Source organism: Maylandia zebra, linkage group LG7 (genome assembly GCF_041146795.1).
Source record: "Maylandia zebra isolate NMK-2024a linkage group LG7, Mzebra_GT3a, whole genome shotgun sequence".
NCBI classification, from domain to species: Eukaryota; Metazoa; Chordata; class Actinopteri; order Cichliformes; family Cichlidae; genus Maylandia; species Maylandia zebra.
Window position 1 is genome coordinate 3,713,537 of NC_135173.1, and position 13,056 is coordinate 3,726,592.

General features: G+C 41.9%; 1 protein-coding gene across 2 annotated transcripts in view; it reads right to left on the minus strand.

Annotated features, from left to right (window-relative positions):
* Nucleotides 1–1,151: 1,151 nt before the first annotated feature.
* si:ch211-1e14.1 (UPF0606 protein KIAA1549) overlaps nucleotides 1,152–13,056 on the minus strand; it is a 35,709-nt gene continuing 23,804 nt past the window's right edge. Inside the window, exons 12-22 of one of the 2 annotated variants that reach the window (XM_004568282.4) lie at nucleotides 11,629–11,858; nucleotides 10,565–10,701; nucleotides 9,515–9,529; nucleotides 8,866–9,071; nucleotides 7,376–7,602; nucleotides 7,137–7,281; nucleotides 6,742–7,056; nucleotides 5,517–5,563; nucleotides 4,812–4,960; nucleotides 3,681–3,835; nucleotides 1,152–3,330 (exon numbers count right to left, since the gene is read on the minus strand). In XM_004568282.4, the coding sequence (XP_004568339.2) occupies nucleotides 3,139–3,330; nucleotides 3,681–3,835; nucleotides 4,812–4,960; nucleotides 5,517–5,563; nucleotides 6,742–7,056; nucleotides 7,137–7,281; nucleotides 7,376–7,602; nucleotides 8,866–9,071; nucleotides 9,515–9,529; nucleotides 10,565–10,701; nucleotides 11,629–11,858 (1,818 nt within the window). In that variant the 3' untranslated portion in view covers nucleotides 1,152–3,138. The remainder of the gene's footprint in view (nucleotides 3,331–3,680; nucleotides 3,836–4,811; nucleotides 4,961–5,516; nucleotides 5,564–6,741; nucleotides 7,057–7,136; nucleotides 7,282–7,375; nucleotides 7,603–8,865; nucleotides 9,072–9,514; nucleotides 9,530–10,564; nucleotides 10,702–11,628; nucleotides 11,859–13,056) is intronic. The other variant, XM_004568284.4, reaches the window with a different exon arrangement.

Consider the following 13,056-nt stretch of genomic DNA (forward strand, 5'->3'; position numbering starts at 1 on the left):
GTGGACAATACCCTCCTACAGGCTGGACGCACAGGCAGTAATTACCATCATGATCCAGATTAACTCCTGGGTGTGTTTTTGTTGTGTGTGTGTCCAGGCTGCGCTCAGGGACAACACACAGGCAGGATTACCGTAGGGAAGGTGGGGAGAGGTGGGGGACGGTTTAGATACCGGGCAAGAGGCAGCAAGCCTGGGATACTCTGCAGCAAACATTGTGTGTTCTTTCATCATGCCCGAGATATAACTCAAACTAGCAGCATCGTGAAATTAAAAAGACGGATTATTAAGGAAAAATGAATTCATGTCTTGCCACAGCATGACTCCTGTGTATAGAGGAGATCGGAAACAAAATCGAAACACAATAAATGAACGACTTAAAGTCGATGACTATAAGTCATCAAATCCCTTATTAGGGTTTACTTCTCAAAACTAAGACCAGATGAATTTGCTGCCGTTTTGGAGCCATAAAAATAACCAAATGTGCGCATGGACTGTGAATATTGACCACTCAGGAGTGTGCTGTCAAATACTTGCTGAGTTGTGCAAAGTCAACCCCTGTAGAGACAGATCAGGAGATTTACGGAACATTTAGATGCCTCACTCACTGGCTTTAGAAGCTGTGATGGGGATACGAGTCAGTGAACGAGGAGCTGGAGGTTATTTTAAGAGAAATATAAACGTGTAACAGTCACCGGCGCATCTCGATTGATTCATTTAATTGGTGTGTATTTGTATGTTCATATTTTCCAGATATTGGTGGTTAGAAAAATTCATCTCACCCAAAGGCTAGTGGAAGCATCACTGATCCAAACAGACTCTGCTGTATGATAAACATCTGTTGCATGTTCACAATTCAAAAAGACGTAAAGAGCCCACCGACTGACCTGCTTTCAGAGACGCCTAGAATCATCCATGGGAACTGGTTACGTCATGTGCAGCGCGGGAGCGCGATTTGTCCTTTTAGTGCAGCTAGTTTTCCTGTGATGTGCTGACACCCTGTGGTTTTCTGGTGTAACTACAACACCTGTAAGCATGTGACGTTTTGGATGAATGACGTCAGATGTTATGATTGCTCAAATGAAACCAAAGCAAAATAAAATCTGAAGTAATTTTCACTCTGGCAATGTACATTAATTAAAAGGCAGCTCAAGTTACAGCTTACTTTGTATTTCACAAATTCTGAAATAGCATGCTCAAAACCAAGCCAAAGAAATACAACAATTAAACATGCAAATGGAAAGTTGGGCCAGCCAACGGATCATTTTTACATAGCAGAACACGTAGAAAAGGACTGGAAATAAACAACAACAACAACAAAAAGCAACTGAGGATGAACACAAGGATGTAGTTACAGTACAGGACCAGCAGATGGAGGCGTACAGTGTGAGATGGATAAACCATGAACATGTAATGGACAACAAAGCTACAGTGTCACTGTTACCTGATGCTCCATCGATTCGTTTACAGTTCAACTGCCCTTACATCCACTGACAAACAGCCATGTTGGAATAATGATGCTTTTAAATAATTCTGTGTTAGAATTGGGAGCGTAACAGTAGACAGTCTGGTGCTTAATCAATTCAGGTGAGTCCAAAAGGCACGTCACATGGAAAGGAAACATGGCATGAGAAGAACACCGTGGCCACATCAGTAAAATCACCTGGAAGTCGAGGCTTGTGCAGGGAACATTTCGAATTTGCCATATGATCCTGGCACAAACTGCAAAAACACATCTTCAAGTCCTGCTATAAAAACCCCACAGTTCCTCTTTTATTTTAATCGAATGAATTAAAATTTTAGGCCTCCGAAACATCGCACCACATCCTGTGGAAAAGACCTGGAATGACTTCTAACCAGCATGATGACTAAGAGCCAGGTGAACACAATTAAATGATCCAAATCTATTTAAAAAGCATGTAAAAATGAGTAGTTGAAGTAAACTCTTAATGAAATACAGTACACGTCTTCCCTTCCTGTGCTAACAAAAAGGCAAATCAAACGTCCAATACTGCATGAAAAAGACATCCATGTGTATTCAACACAGAAATGAGCTCAAACAGAACACTGGTGTCTGTGACTTTCCCTAATTTACACTTCTTCCATGTGACCTTCTAAAGTGTCTTTTTACGGATTTGTCCGTAAGGAATCTCTTAATGAAAAACCTGAGCCGTACCAAGTCGTCTGCATACAGTGCATCAAATAACCACATAATGAATACATACATTAAATATTGACCATAATCATCAAGTATGTCACCTTTTATTATTTGTACCACATCTGTGCCTGCGTCTTTAAAACTTGCTCAGAAACTGTTTGATCTGCTTAAAGGCTGATTTCTTCTCCTGTTTGCTTAACCATCAAGTAGCTTCTCAACACGAATTTAAAAAAACAACAACAGCACTTTAACATGAAAAAGTATATATTGTAAGCCGAGAGGTCGAACACTGTTTTACTGTAGTAAGTAAGGACAGAATAGGTAGCATTAATGAGTGTTATTACTGTGTATGGATGCCCCTTTTTTTGCCTGCTGTCTGAACTGGGTTGCTGGCTGTGAACTATGGTCTTACTGTAGGCTCTAACAGCAGGTATGGTCACGTGAACTGTATCACAGTGTCAAGGCATAACATGGCTCATCATGGCAGAAGACAGGAAGCACCTGATGGTGGAAAGGAAGTTAGGGGTCTGCATCAAAAAGAAGAAATACATCAGGTTATGTGATGTAAAAAGACATTGTGACTTCAGTCTGACACTGTATTTCTGTTTGTGAAGGCGACATAAAGTTGAAACTATGACACAGAGTCTGAGGAAATGCAGCAAAATCAAGTCCGACGTCCACAGTACGTGACATTAGCGCTCCCTGGTCCACGGTAAAGAACAGGAAAGAAACACGGGCATGTCGAGTTCACGCGTTGGTTTCACGTCATCTCTGGTCAGCTGTACTCTACTGCAGCTGATCTCAGTCTCTATCAGCCATCCTGTTATGCAGTTTCTCAGGAGCAAACCTCTCTACTTTAGCAGGACTATCTCTCTGCTGTACAGCTTAATGGACTTCCATGGGAAGCACTGTCAGATTAGGTGAAGCAAGCAGGCAGGGTCAGTGACATGACTGGTTAGAGCAGGACACTAGAAGCCAGGACTTCAGCTGTGGTAGCTGGGCACAGCCGCCTGCTTCTGCGAGAGCCGCAGAAGCTCCTCCCGGATGGCCTTGATCAAGGAGGCAGAGGAATGAGTGGGAGGAGAAGTATCCAGAGGTGGGGGGGCTGTCAGATAACCCACACCATCTAGATGGGTCGGGGGGGCCATGGGCTCCCTGATACCACTCCGGTGAATCTGGAAGATAGAGGAGGACGAGCAGTCAGGGGGTCCATAAATAGCAGGCAGGACAGAAAGGGCAAACGGAACAACAGGGGGAGGTGATAAAAAAGAAGAGAATAGATAAGATAAAAAATATCAAGTAACAAAAACAGAAGAACACCAGAAAATTAGAAGAAAACCAAACTGAAACTGTGGGTGTTTCTCAAAAGCAATACAGTTGGCTTCCTGTTAGGATCGAGTTACTGTGCGTTTGTTTTTAATAATTTGATGATTAAATGAAAAGTTTGGGATTTCATTTAGTTTCAGGTTTCAATGAAATTAAATGAACTTGTTAATGAAAAAATAAAAATGTGCAATTCACTCACTGCATCTTTTTCAGCTTCTGCTCTGGAGAAATTGTCATCATGATAGTGGTTCCAGCCTAAGCCTCCATTCTGGCCCGGAGCAGCCCTGACTCCTGCTGGGAAACCATTCATCCGACTGGACAGACCCACTTGTGCAAGATGATGGAGCTGGGCACCTAAAAAAATAAATAAACACATTATACTTACTGGCACTAATTTCCTAAAGACCCAACCTTAATCATGCCAGCTTCTTGCCCAACCTTAAACCTTACTGTATCTTCCATTCCTACTCAAAACTGCTCGGGATCACTGCAGTATTCTTTTATGCTCTCTCATCTAAGCAGAGAATATATGAAACTGTCTTTACTCGGCATCAGCGTCTGAAAATTTGTCAGCTGCATGCAAATTTATACCCACTGTAAGTGAAGTTACAAAGTTATTGGCAGCTGCCTGACTGTCTGTCCTCAGATTAGCCAAGCTGTTTTTGGGTGAGAGTGAGCGTGCACCCTGGACTGGTTGCACGTCTATCACAGATGTTCTTCAATCATTGCAGAAAATATTGGCAACCTGAATCATCTGTACGTTTTGCTGATACACCCAATTCCTGCTGCAACAAATGGCTTTAATCGCACGCGCCGCACTCAGCCAGTTCAGAAAGGGCATATTTTAAATGCAAGAGTTATTCCTCTGTAGTGACAGCTAGTGCAAAACCTTTCACGTTTGCACTAGTTATTTCTGTCAGTGTTACATATTCTCAGCAGTTTATTGTTAAACAAAGTCAGAGATAAATAGTGTATAGCTCTAAGAATAAAAAAAGGACATATTTGTGCTAATGGTTCATTTTGTTGTTTAGCTGTAACTGACAGTGGGAGTATTTACATTTAGATGGATTAAATATAGCATAAAGACTGAGACGGAGATTAAACACTGAGATAAAGAACATACATGTCTATCTTTAAGCATGATTGCTTAAGATGTGCGTTTCCTTTTTTCCTATTTAAAAAAAAAAAATCTGCAAAAAAGTTGAAAACGAGATGCAGAAATGAATGGACACCATGAGCTTTGTTTGGGCGGACAGAGCAACAGCCTGAACATAAAATATTGTTGTGTTAATGTTGCATTTGTGTGATGCTATCGAACTTCCTTGTGTACCTGTGGTTCCTCCCACTGGACGCGGTCTGGCAGATGAGGGCAGTTCATCAGCGTAGAGGCCCCTGCTGGAGTACAGGCTGTCTGGCTGGAGCTGCTCACCGTGCCCTGCTGTTTCTCCTGGTGGCAGGTAGCTCGAGCCAAGGCCCTGCCTGAAACACAGACCAAAAAACTCATTTATGATTTAAGAAAACATAAGGACGCACCAATAGCTGAATTCTGGGTCAGTTTAAAGTAAACAATTTGACTAATAGCAGATGATGATTTTTCCCCTTTTTTGCACTGTTACTGAACATGGAGACATTTCATACTGTGTGTGTGTATTTGTGCTACTTTTTTAGCACGCTTTACATTTCTAATCACAGGGAGTCCTTCCTATATGGTGCAATCAATAACCTGATAGTCAAGCATTTCACAATTTGGTACCAAATAGTGGAAAACACAAATGGTTGACAGCTGATACTCTACATGTGTGTACACGTGCAGCCTTTTCAGAGTCTATTAAGAGGCAGCTGTTCAGACCTGATCCATTGAAACAATAAAATAAAGAGGACTCTTTTTCAGTATTCATGAGGCTCAACTCTATAAATGTAAACTAAAGAAAATGTCCACACGGGTGAAAGTTCACCTGTAATTATAAATAGGAAATACCTCTTGGGGTATGAAGAACATGTGGAAAGCGACTCTATTTTCAGCTGCTTTACTGACCTTGTTGCCATGCCTTGCACTGCAGCAGAGGACATCTCAGGGAATCTCTGGGGAAGACCAACAGAGATGTGCTGTGTTTAAGTGACAATGATCAAGTACCAGTGATGACAGAGGTCTCAGGTATAAACAGTGAACTGTTTTTACGAAGCATCAGGGTGTAGCGATACAAATATTGGAAAAGAAATGCAAAAGCGATTTTTAGTTGATGCAGTTATTCTTATGAGATCACAGTCCTGCTGTGTGTGTTACAATTTACTGTACTGTTGGTGGTTATTTTACATAGTGAACATTGTTATTTTTACCAAGCAAAGTTTCGTTGGATATCCATATTTTTAATAGCATATAAAAGCACCATCAAAGGGCTTTTTATGGCTGCACTGCTCAGTGTTTCTTTCACTCTTCTGGGGTGAGCACCCGTGTTGGATAGAGGACAAAGTATTGTTATTAACAGCTGTAAAGCAGCATGAAAGATAAGAAAGCATTTAAAAAGTGTATTCAGGGAGTGAAAATGTATTCTCTGCAGTCAAGAAGGTCTGGGATTAAATCTTTAAGGTTGCACTTCCAGGGAATGAATGAATGAAGTGACACATTTAGATCTGGACCATAGAACAGCCATACAATGCTTCTATTTTGTTTTTGTTTAGAGTAGATTTTTGCACTTGTAAAGTACCGATTCGATTTTCTTCTTCTTACACAAACAACCTTAATTTCAGCTAAGCCCTCTACCTCTCATGGATTTCAAAGCCAGGGATAATTGTACATGAATAGTATTATGCTGCCGTAGCTAAGTGTTAATAACAGAGGTTGGCACTGCATAAACTGGCCTCGCTTTGTAAAGCCTTCCAAGCAGTTTCTTTGAAAGTAGCCTATACCAACAGGAATTAATAAAGATTACGTGGGTGATGGCTATATCACTGAAGGGTCTTAGGAGCTCTACATAGCCAGTGGGGGTGGGCAGGGGGGGGCTAAGGTTGCACCTTGCAACAGATGGAGGAATACTTAAGTCAGTACTTTGCTAAGAGGACGTGATTATACTGGAAGCAATAGGCTTCATGCTGAGCAGGAGAGCAAAACACCTTAAGAAAGTGAATGCAAAGCTGTGTCTCCCACTGTTTCTATTTGTAACACATATTCTTGTTCCATGCAATATAGCAGCTGAATTATTTATAGCTGACTGGATGGACAATGCTCCAGCCAGAGCGTTTGTACACAGACGGCAACTTACGCTGGGGAAAGCTTGGTAGGAAAGACCCCAAGGTCTCGGCCCATGACCTGGAGGGCTAGAGTTAGGAGGGTTGCTGTTGACCCCTGGGAGAGTGATCCCAGCAGTGCTGCCCTGGGAAGTGGGTGACACAAGAGCGAAGGCGTCGTCCAACAGGGAGTGCATCTGCTGCCGTGCTTCCTCGATGGAGGGCTGTGGGGGCATGTACGGTGGTGGGGGAGGGGCATGGCCGGGAGGAGAGGAAGTGGGGGCTGGGAAGACATCATCTGTGGGGGAAGGACTCCTGTGAGGGGATCCTGGGCCTTGGTCAGGGTCCGACTGGAAAACATAGACGGCAAAGAACTCAGAAAGGTTGCAGGGTCCGTGAAAGGTTTTCCTACTTCTTCTGTGTTACTCACCACATAGGCAACATTGTTGACCCCGGGGCACTTTCTGTAAGCAGCATCAGTGTCTTCAGTGATGAGGTGGTCTTTGTCTGCTTCCATCATGCCTCCATTCATCTGGTCTTTCATCCTCTGCTTTGGTGAGCGCCTGCCTCGACCACTTAGAAACACATGAAGAAAGAGAGAAATATATTATCAGCATGCACAGAAAATCAAGTTCTCCACCAAAAAGTCAAAAATTCATAACCTCTAACCTTTTCTTGGGTTCCATGAAGACGGAGGGCATCTGAGCATCCGGGTCCAGGATCTTATCGATTTGCATCTGTTCTTTGCGATAAATACGATCCGGATCCTTTGCATCGCCAAGACCGCCTATGTCATCCATAGCTGGGAAGTCATAGTGGCCCTTCCTCTTGGCACGAAGACGAATCTTGTTACGATGATGCTCAATTTCTGACTTGTGCCTCAACGCTACCTGGATCTGAGGATCAAATTACAATTATCAGTATTAGCTCGTTTGGCAAATTATAAGAACCACAGAAGCATCACAAATGAAATTTCAACCACGTGTGAATTACATCTTCCAAAAGACTCTGGAGGATTTCACTTTGTTCCTATGACTTCTTCTTTGAGAAAGAACATTTTCAAACTATCTGACCAAAGAGTTTGTGTCAGGGTTTTGTATTTTTTATTCTGCATTGAGATGAAATTTTTCAAAGGAACAGATGAGACTCCTGCAAGGCCTGTGGGGAATAATTAGCCTGGTAATTTTTTAACTTCAGCACTAAAAATACATCAACGTAAACACACTGGAGACAAACTGAAATACTGCAAAGAATGTGGGAGATGCTTCCCCACATCAGGTGACTTAAAACGACATGAACTCTTTCACAGTGGGGTTAAAAAGCACCTCTGTGCTCAGTGTGGGTCATCCTTCACCACTGCAGGTGACCTTAAAACACACAAACGAGTCCACACAGGAGAGAAACCATACAAGTGCAGACACTGTGACAAAAGCTTCTCATGTTCAGGTAATCGTAACGAGCATGAACGTACACACATGGAAGGAAACTACAGCTGTGAGCTTCGGTAATCTCAGTTCATACTCCGCACACAAACGATCCCACGTTACTAATAAACTGTTTCACTGTTACCAATGTGCCAAAACATTCACTTCATTATCTGCTCTTTGCAAACATCAGCGTGATCACGCAGGGCTGAAATCGTTCCCATCACAGGATCATAGTAAATCTGAAGAGAGAGAAACATCCTCTTCTGATTTCAGGGTCAAACTTAAACCCCTGGAGATCAGGCGCCACAGAGTTCAGATAGACTCTGCTGTAAAGATCTAATGAGGCAGCTATGAATGAAAATGTTCCCGTAGTTCCATTTTAATCTTTGTAAACTGTTCTTCTGTAGTGTTTGTGTTCAGTGGTTACCTTTTTTTTTTTTTTTTTTTCAGTGGTTGGATGAAAAATCTGTTTCCTGTTCTCAAGTTTTTATTGAATGTATTTTGTTAAATAAACTTAGTTAAAAATGTTAAATAAAGAAACAGTTTAATGACAAAAAACCCCCAAAACTTCAGCACAGCACAGTAAAACGATATCTTACTGTAACCCACGTTTTTCTAATGTGCTTGCGAAAGTAAAGCAAATCTTGATCCAGCAGTTTTAATAAAAAGACACTTTAACATTAAACTGCTGGATTATTTATCTCCTTAAAAAAGAAAATGAGAGCAGCAAACCTCTTTGGTCATTTGGTTTGTGTCTGACAATTTTCCATTGACGGGCGGACTGTGGAGTGGTGGGACAGGCATAGGCTGCATGGCGATAAGCTGGACTTTATTGGGGAGTCTCCTACTTGCGTCGGTGCCACGAGATATCCGATCAACATGTTCAAAGATGGAGGCTGAAGACAGCTGCTCATTTGTATCGTTCATAGGAGGAGGACCTGTGGAATAAAACAAAGGTCGTGACATGTTAGCAGCGAGTTCACACCGTATGCTAATGCTGATCTAAGCTAGGGGACAGAGATTTTACACAAACAGCTAATGCATAAGGATGACTAATGAAACATGTCCGTGTTTCTTTACCACTTCACTATATTCAAAATATTGGTTGTAATAAAAGTGTGGAGTAAATTTCTTGAGGGTTACGTGAAAATAAAACATTGATTTCTATTTCCAAAAGCTAAGCTTTGTTTCAAACAATGTCTTTTGCCTTTGTTTGTGAAGTTATTGTTTCCATGCTGTGACCGACAGCTCAGCACAGAAGTGATGGATGGTGAGAACTGTGCACAAAACTACCAAAGAACTAACAGACAACACACAGACAGCTGCTGGAGGTCAAGCCTGAGGTCTACAGAGACAGAGACAGAAAGTGGCAAGCTCTTACCAATTCTATTCTTGCCTGCAAACCACAAAAGAAAGGAAAGAGAGTCTTACTAGGGTGAAAGAGATCAAGTAAGAACAAAAATCAAAGTGGTTGCTGCATACTGACAACAATATTAAAAAACAACAACACAGAGGTGCAGCTGACACGGATGCATGAGAGAAAAGAAACATAACCAGGAAAGATCAAAAGAAAGGAAAAGGCAAGTTTCCATAGGTGATACTTTCATTTCTTCAGATCTTTTATTCAGTAGCTGGAAAAAAGCAAGGAAGATGTTGCTCTGAATAAGAAGAAAGCAAAAAAAGATGCAGCAGATTATTTAATATTGAATGTGTTTCATCTGGAATCTAATTAAACTCTTTTCATCCACCAGGTATCCACCGACCCAATTAAGCTAATACTACTGTTTGGTTGTTTTATTTACATTCTAAATGAACCAAGTCTCATACGTGCATCTGGGATTTTCTCTGGATATGACAATTTGGCAGAAATTAAATGAAAAAAGGGGGGTTGCTGTCAGCCTAACCCAATCCTAACCTTAACCAGGTTAAAAGCACCGGGCAGAGCATAGTACAGTATCAGCACAGACTTATCAATAACAAAACACAGACTGTTCCTCTGTGTGTGAGTCAGGCTGCAGTCTGCGTGCCCGACTGCCTCGAGGTCCAGCACGTAATCTCTTGAGTGGCACTGCAGGCTTGAATCTATCAAAAAGCTGTCAGATAAAGTAACTTTAGCATTTTTTTTCTTTTTCCTCAATTCCTCTCCGTCTCGTCTTATTTTGACCACTGAATAGAAATTCCTACCAGCTGCTTCTTTTACTTTCACTCTGTTTTATGTCCTTGCCTGGAATCTCTTCACGTCTCCTCTGCTTTGTCTTTTCTTCCTCCCTTTACAATCTCAAACTGGCCTCCCTGTCAATCAAAACATGCTAGCTGTGGTTGCTCTCTCTTTATCTATTTATGTCAGCCAAGTCCCTTCATTTTCTTCCTCCCCCTCATATTTGCTCTCCGTGTTTGGAGGAGCGAGTTGAGTGTTGCCAGGGCCACTTACCGTTTAAAACATTGATGGGGACCTTACGGGTCTGCTTGCTGTCGCTGGGCGTGGCCTGGGCTCTCAGGTTCTCCTCGGTTGATTCCCGCTCACTGGAATGGTCACTTAACACAGAGTCGCCATCTGATGAGGAGATCCTGCCCAGGAAAGACACACAAACACAGCCTTAGATGAATAATTGAAGCCCAAGAGCGCACGAACATGCTGCACTGTCATGCATAATCAAAACCTGCGCTCTTGCAGAAAGGTAAAAGCTGGGAGGAGACTTCTAAGAAATAATAACATTGGTTATAACTTGTTGAAATAAATGCCTTAAAGAATCTCCGCTGCCAGAATGATTACATTCATTAAAGAATTTGTCTTGGATGGCTGTCGAGCAAGGAGGAACAACCAGCGCCAACTGCCCAATAAAACAGCCTGATGTAATGGAAGACATTTGTAACAGGAGTTAATAAATGCATCCAGCAGTAACTGCTGTACTTGTTTTGGTGTCACATATCTAATAACCAGAAGAGTGAGTGTTCTGGGAAAGGCTGGTAATGTTGCACAAACTCATTTAAGCTGTCGATATCAAAACTGAAAATTCTTTAGTTAAGCTTTGATATTATTTCAAATGTAGGAAAATAGGGCCAGGGCAAAAATATTTAAAGAACAAAGTAAAATGAATATTTATAATGCACCTCAGCTTAACCTCTGTAGGTTACACAGACCTGTCTGAGGGAGCAAAAGAAGATTCCTCCTTCTTTGGTGCATAAATTAATCAGAAGATCTGTCAAAAGCTTTTTGTCTGGTTGGCTAACTGCCCCAATTGAAGGAGGCAGAAAGTCACCTCAGTTGGGAAAACAAGCTGTAATAAAATCTATACAGAAATGTTAACGCAATTTAAAAAATGCTACCAGTGTTTCACCAAGTGTGGAAAATAAAAACACTAAGGTGACCGTATCTCTAAAATATGCTGGCTGTAATCATGAACTTCACTAGAACTGCTTATCCTCTCTTTATTTGCTTTAGGTAAAGTAAGCCTTTATGTTTTGTCACTTTCCTGTTCTGCGAGCAGCACTGACCTTCCTCTCCTTCGACCACTGCGCGAAGCCTTTGTGGAGGAAGCGGACGTTTTGGAAATGGGAGTGGGGATCTCCCCATTCTCAGATGGGCTGAGGCCATCTTTAATGGATACTTGGACGGGCCCGAGGCCAGACGGGACAGGCTCCTGGATCACCATGACATCATCCTTGCTCTGCTGGCCAAGGTGCAGCTTGGCAAAGTCAAAGCCTTTAACAGTGGGAGCCTGCAGCTAAAGAAACGGGAAGAAGAGAAGGAACGAGTGGATAAACATGAGCCGAAAGCTGCACCAGCAAGACAGCGAGGGAGCGAGCACGACTTTCACTTAAGTATTTACTTATTGACAAGCATTCACCGCCTCATTGTGACATTAACCTTTACTTTTTAAAGCCTCTGACTTGAGAGTAATACTGCAAAAAACAGGGAACTGAAGGCTCAGAAAGTGATAGTCCAATGTAGTGCAATGAAATTCCATTAAAATTCCAGATTTGTAAATGAGGGAAACATAATTGGGCTAAATGACTGATGAATGGATGCCCAGTGGGAGACTCACACAGTCAGACAAGAATGAATAAAGAGAAAGTCTCTGAGAAGAGCGAGAGACTTGGGTAAACATTGACTTGGTGTCTCTGTTCTTGGGGTGGTGGGGGATGGAGGCTGGAGCAGTGAGTGTAAAGCCCTCAGGACTTCCCGTCAGCAGAAGAGTAAACAGAAGATGTCAGATCTGAGTGTGTTTGCAAGCAGTTTGTGAAACTCTAGTCCTACGACACTGAAATGTGGCAACAAGCAAAGAGTGACGCGATGTGTTCCTCCTAATTCTCTGCATTACATGTGCGCACACTGAGTTTACTGAGGCAAAATGTACAGCTTAGAAGAGGCTTGTTGGTATAAAATTCCTAATCCAGTTTTCTGCTTGCCTGTATGAAACTGCTACTCCTGGGGGGAGTGAATGGGTATATGATTGTGTGTACTGTTCTCTGTGGCGCACAAATGAGGCCAGTCTTTGAGGGGCACAACACCTCAAATACTAAACTATGACTCATTATAGCCAACACCGAAGCTGAACGCACACAACACTTACACATGACTTAATCATAGCCATAATAAACCATTTACAACAACACAGACACAACGTACAACTCTGTTTCCTAAAAAGGATTATTAGGTCCTTTAAAACGTAAAGATAACACGTGAAAAACTATTAATTTTCCCAAAAAATAAATACTTACCGTACATTTGGTATAAGAAATACATTTTTAAATAGTTGGGACAGGAGCTACAAAGACTACAAAAATATTTAACAGAAAAAGGGAAACAAAAATGACCAAACAAACAAACAAAATCTAAACAAGTATTACCGTAGTCACATGAGGACTCAGGTTAGTGACTTGGGTTTAAAAAGACAAACAGATGCCTTCACCACATTGTTT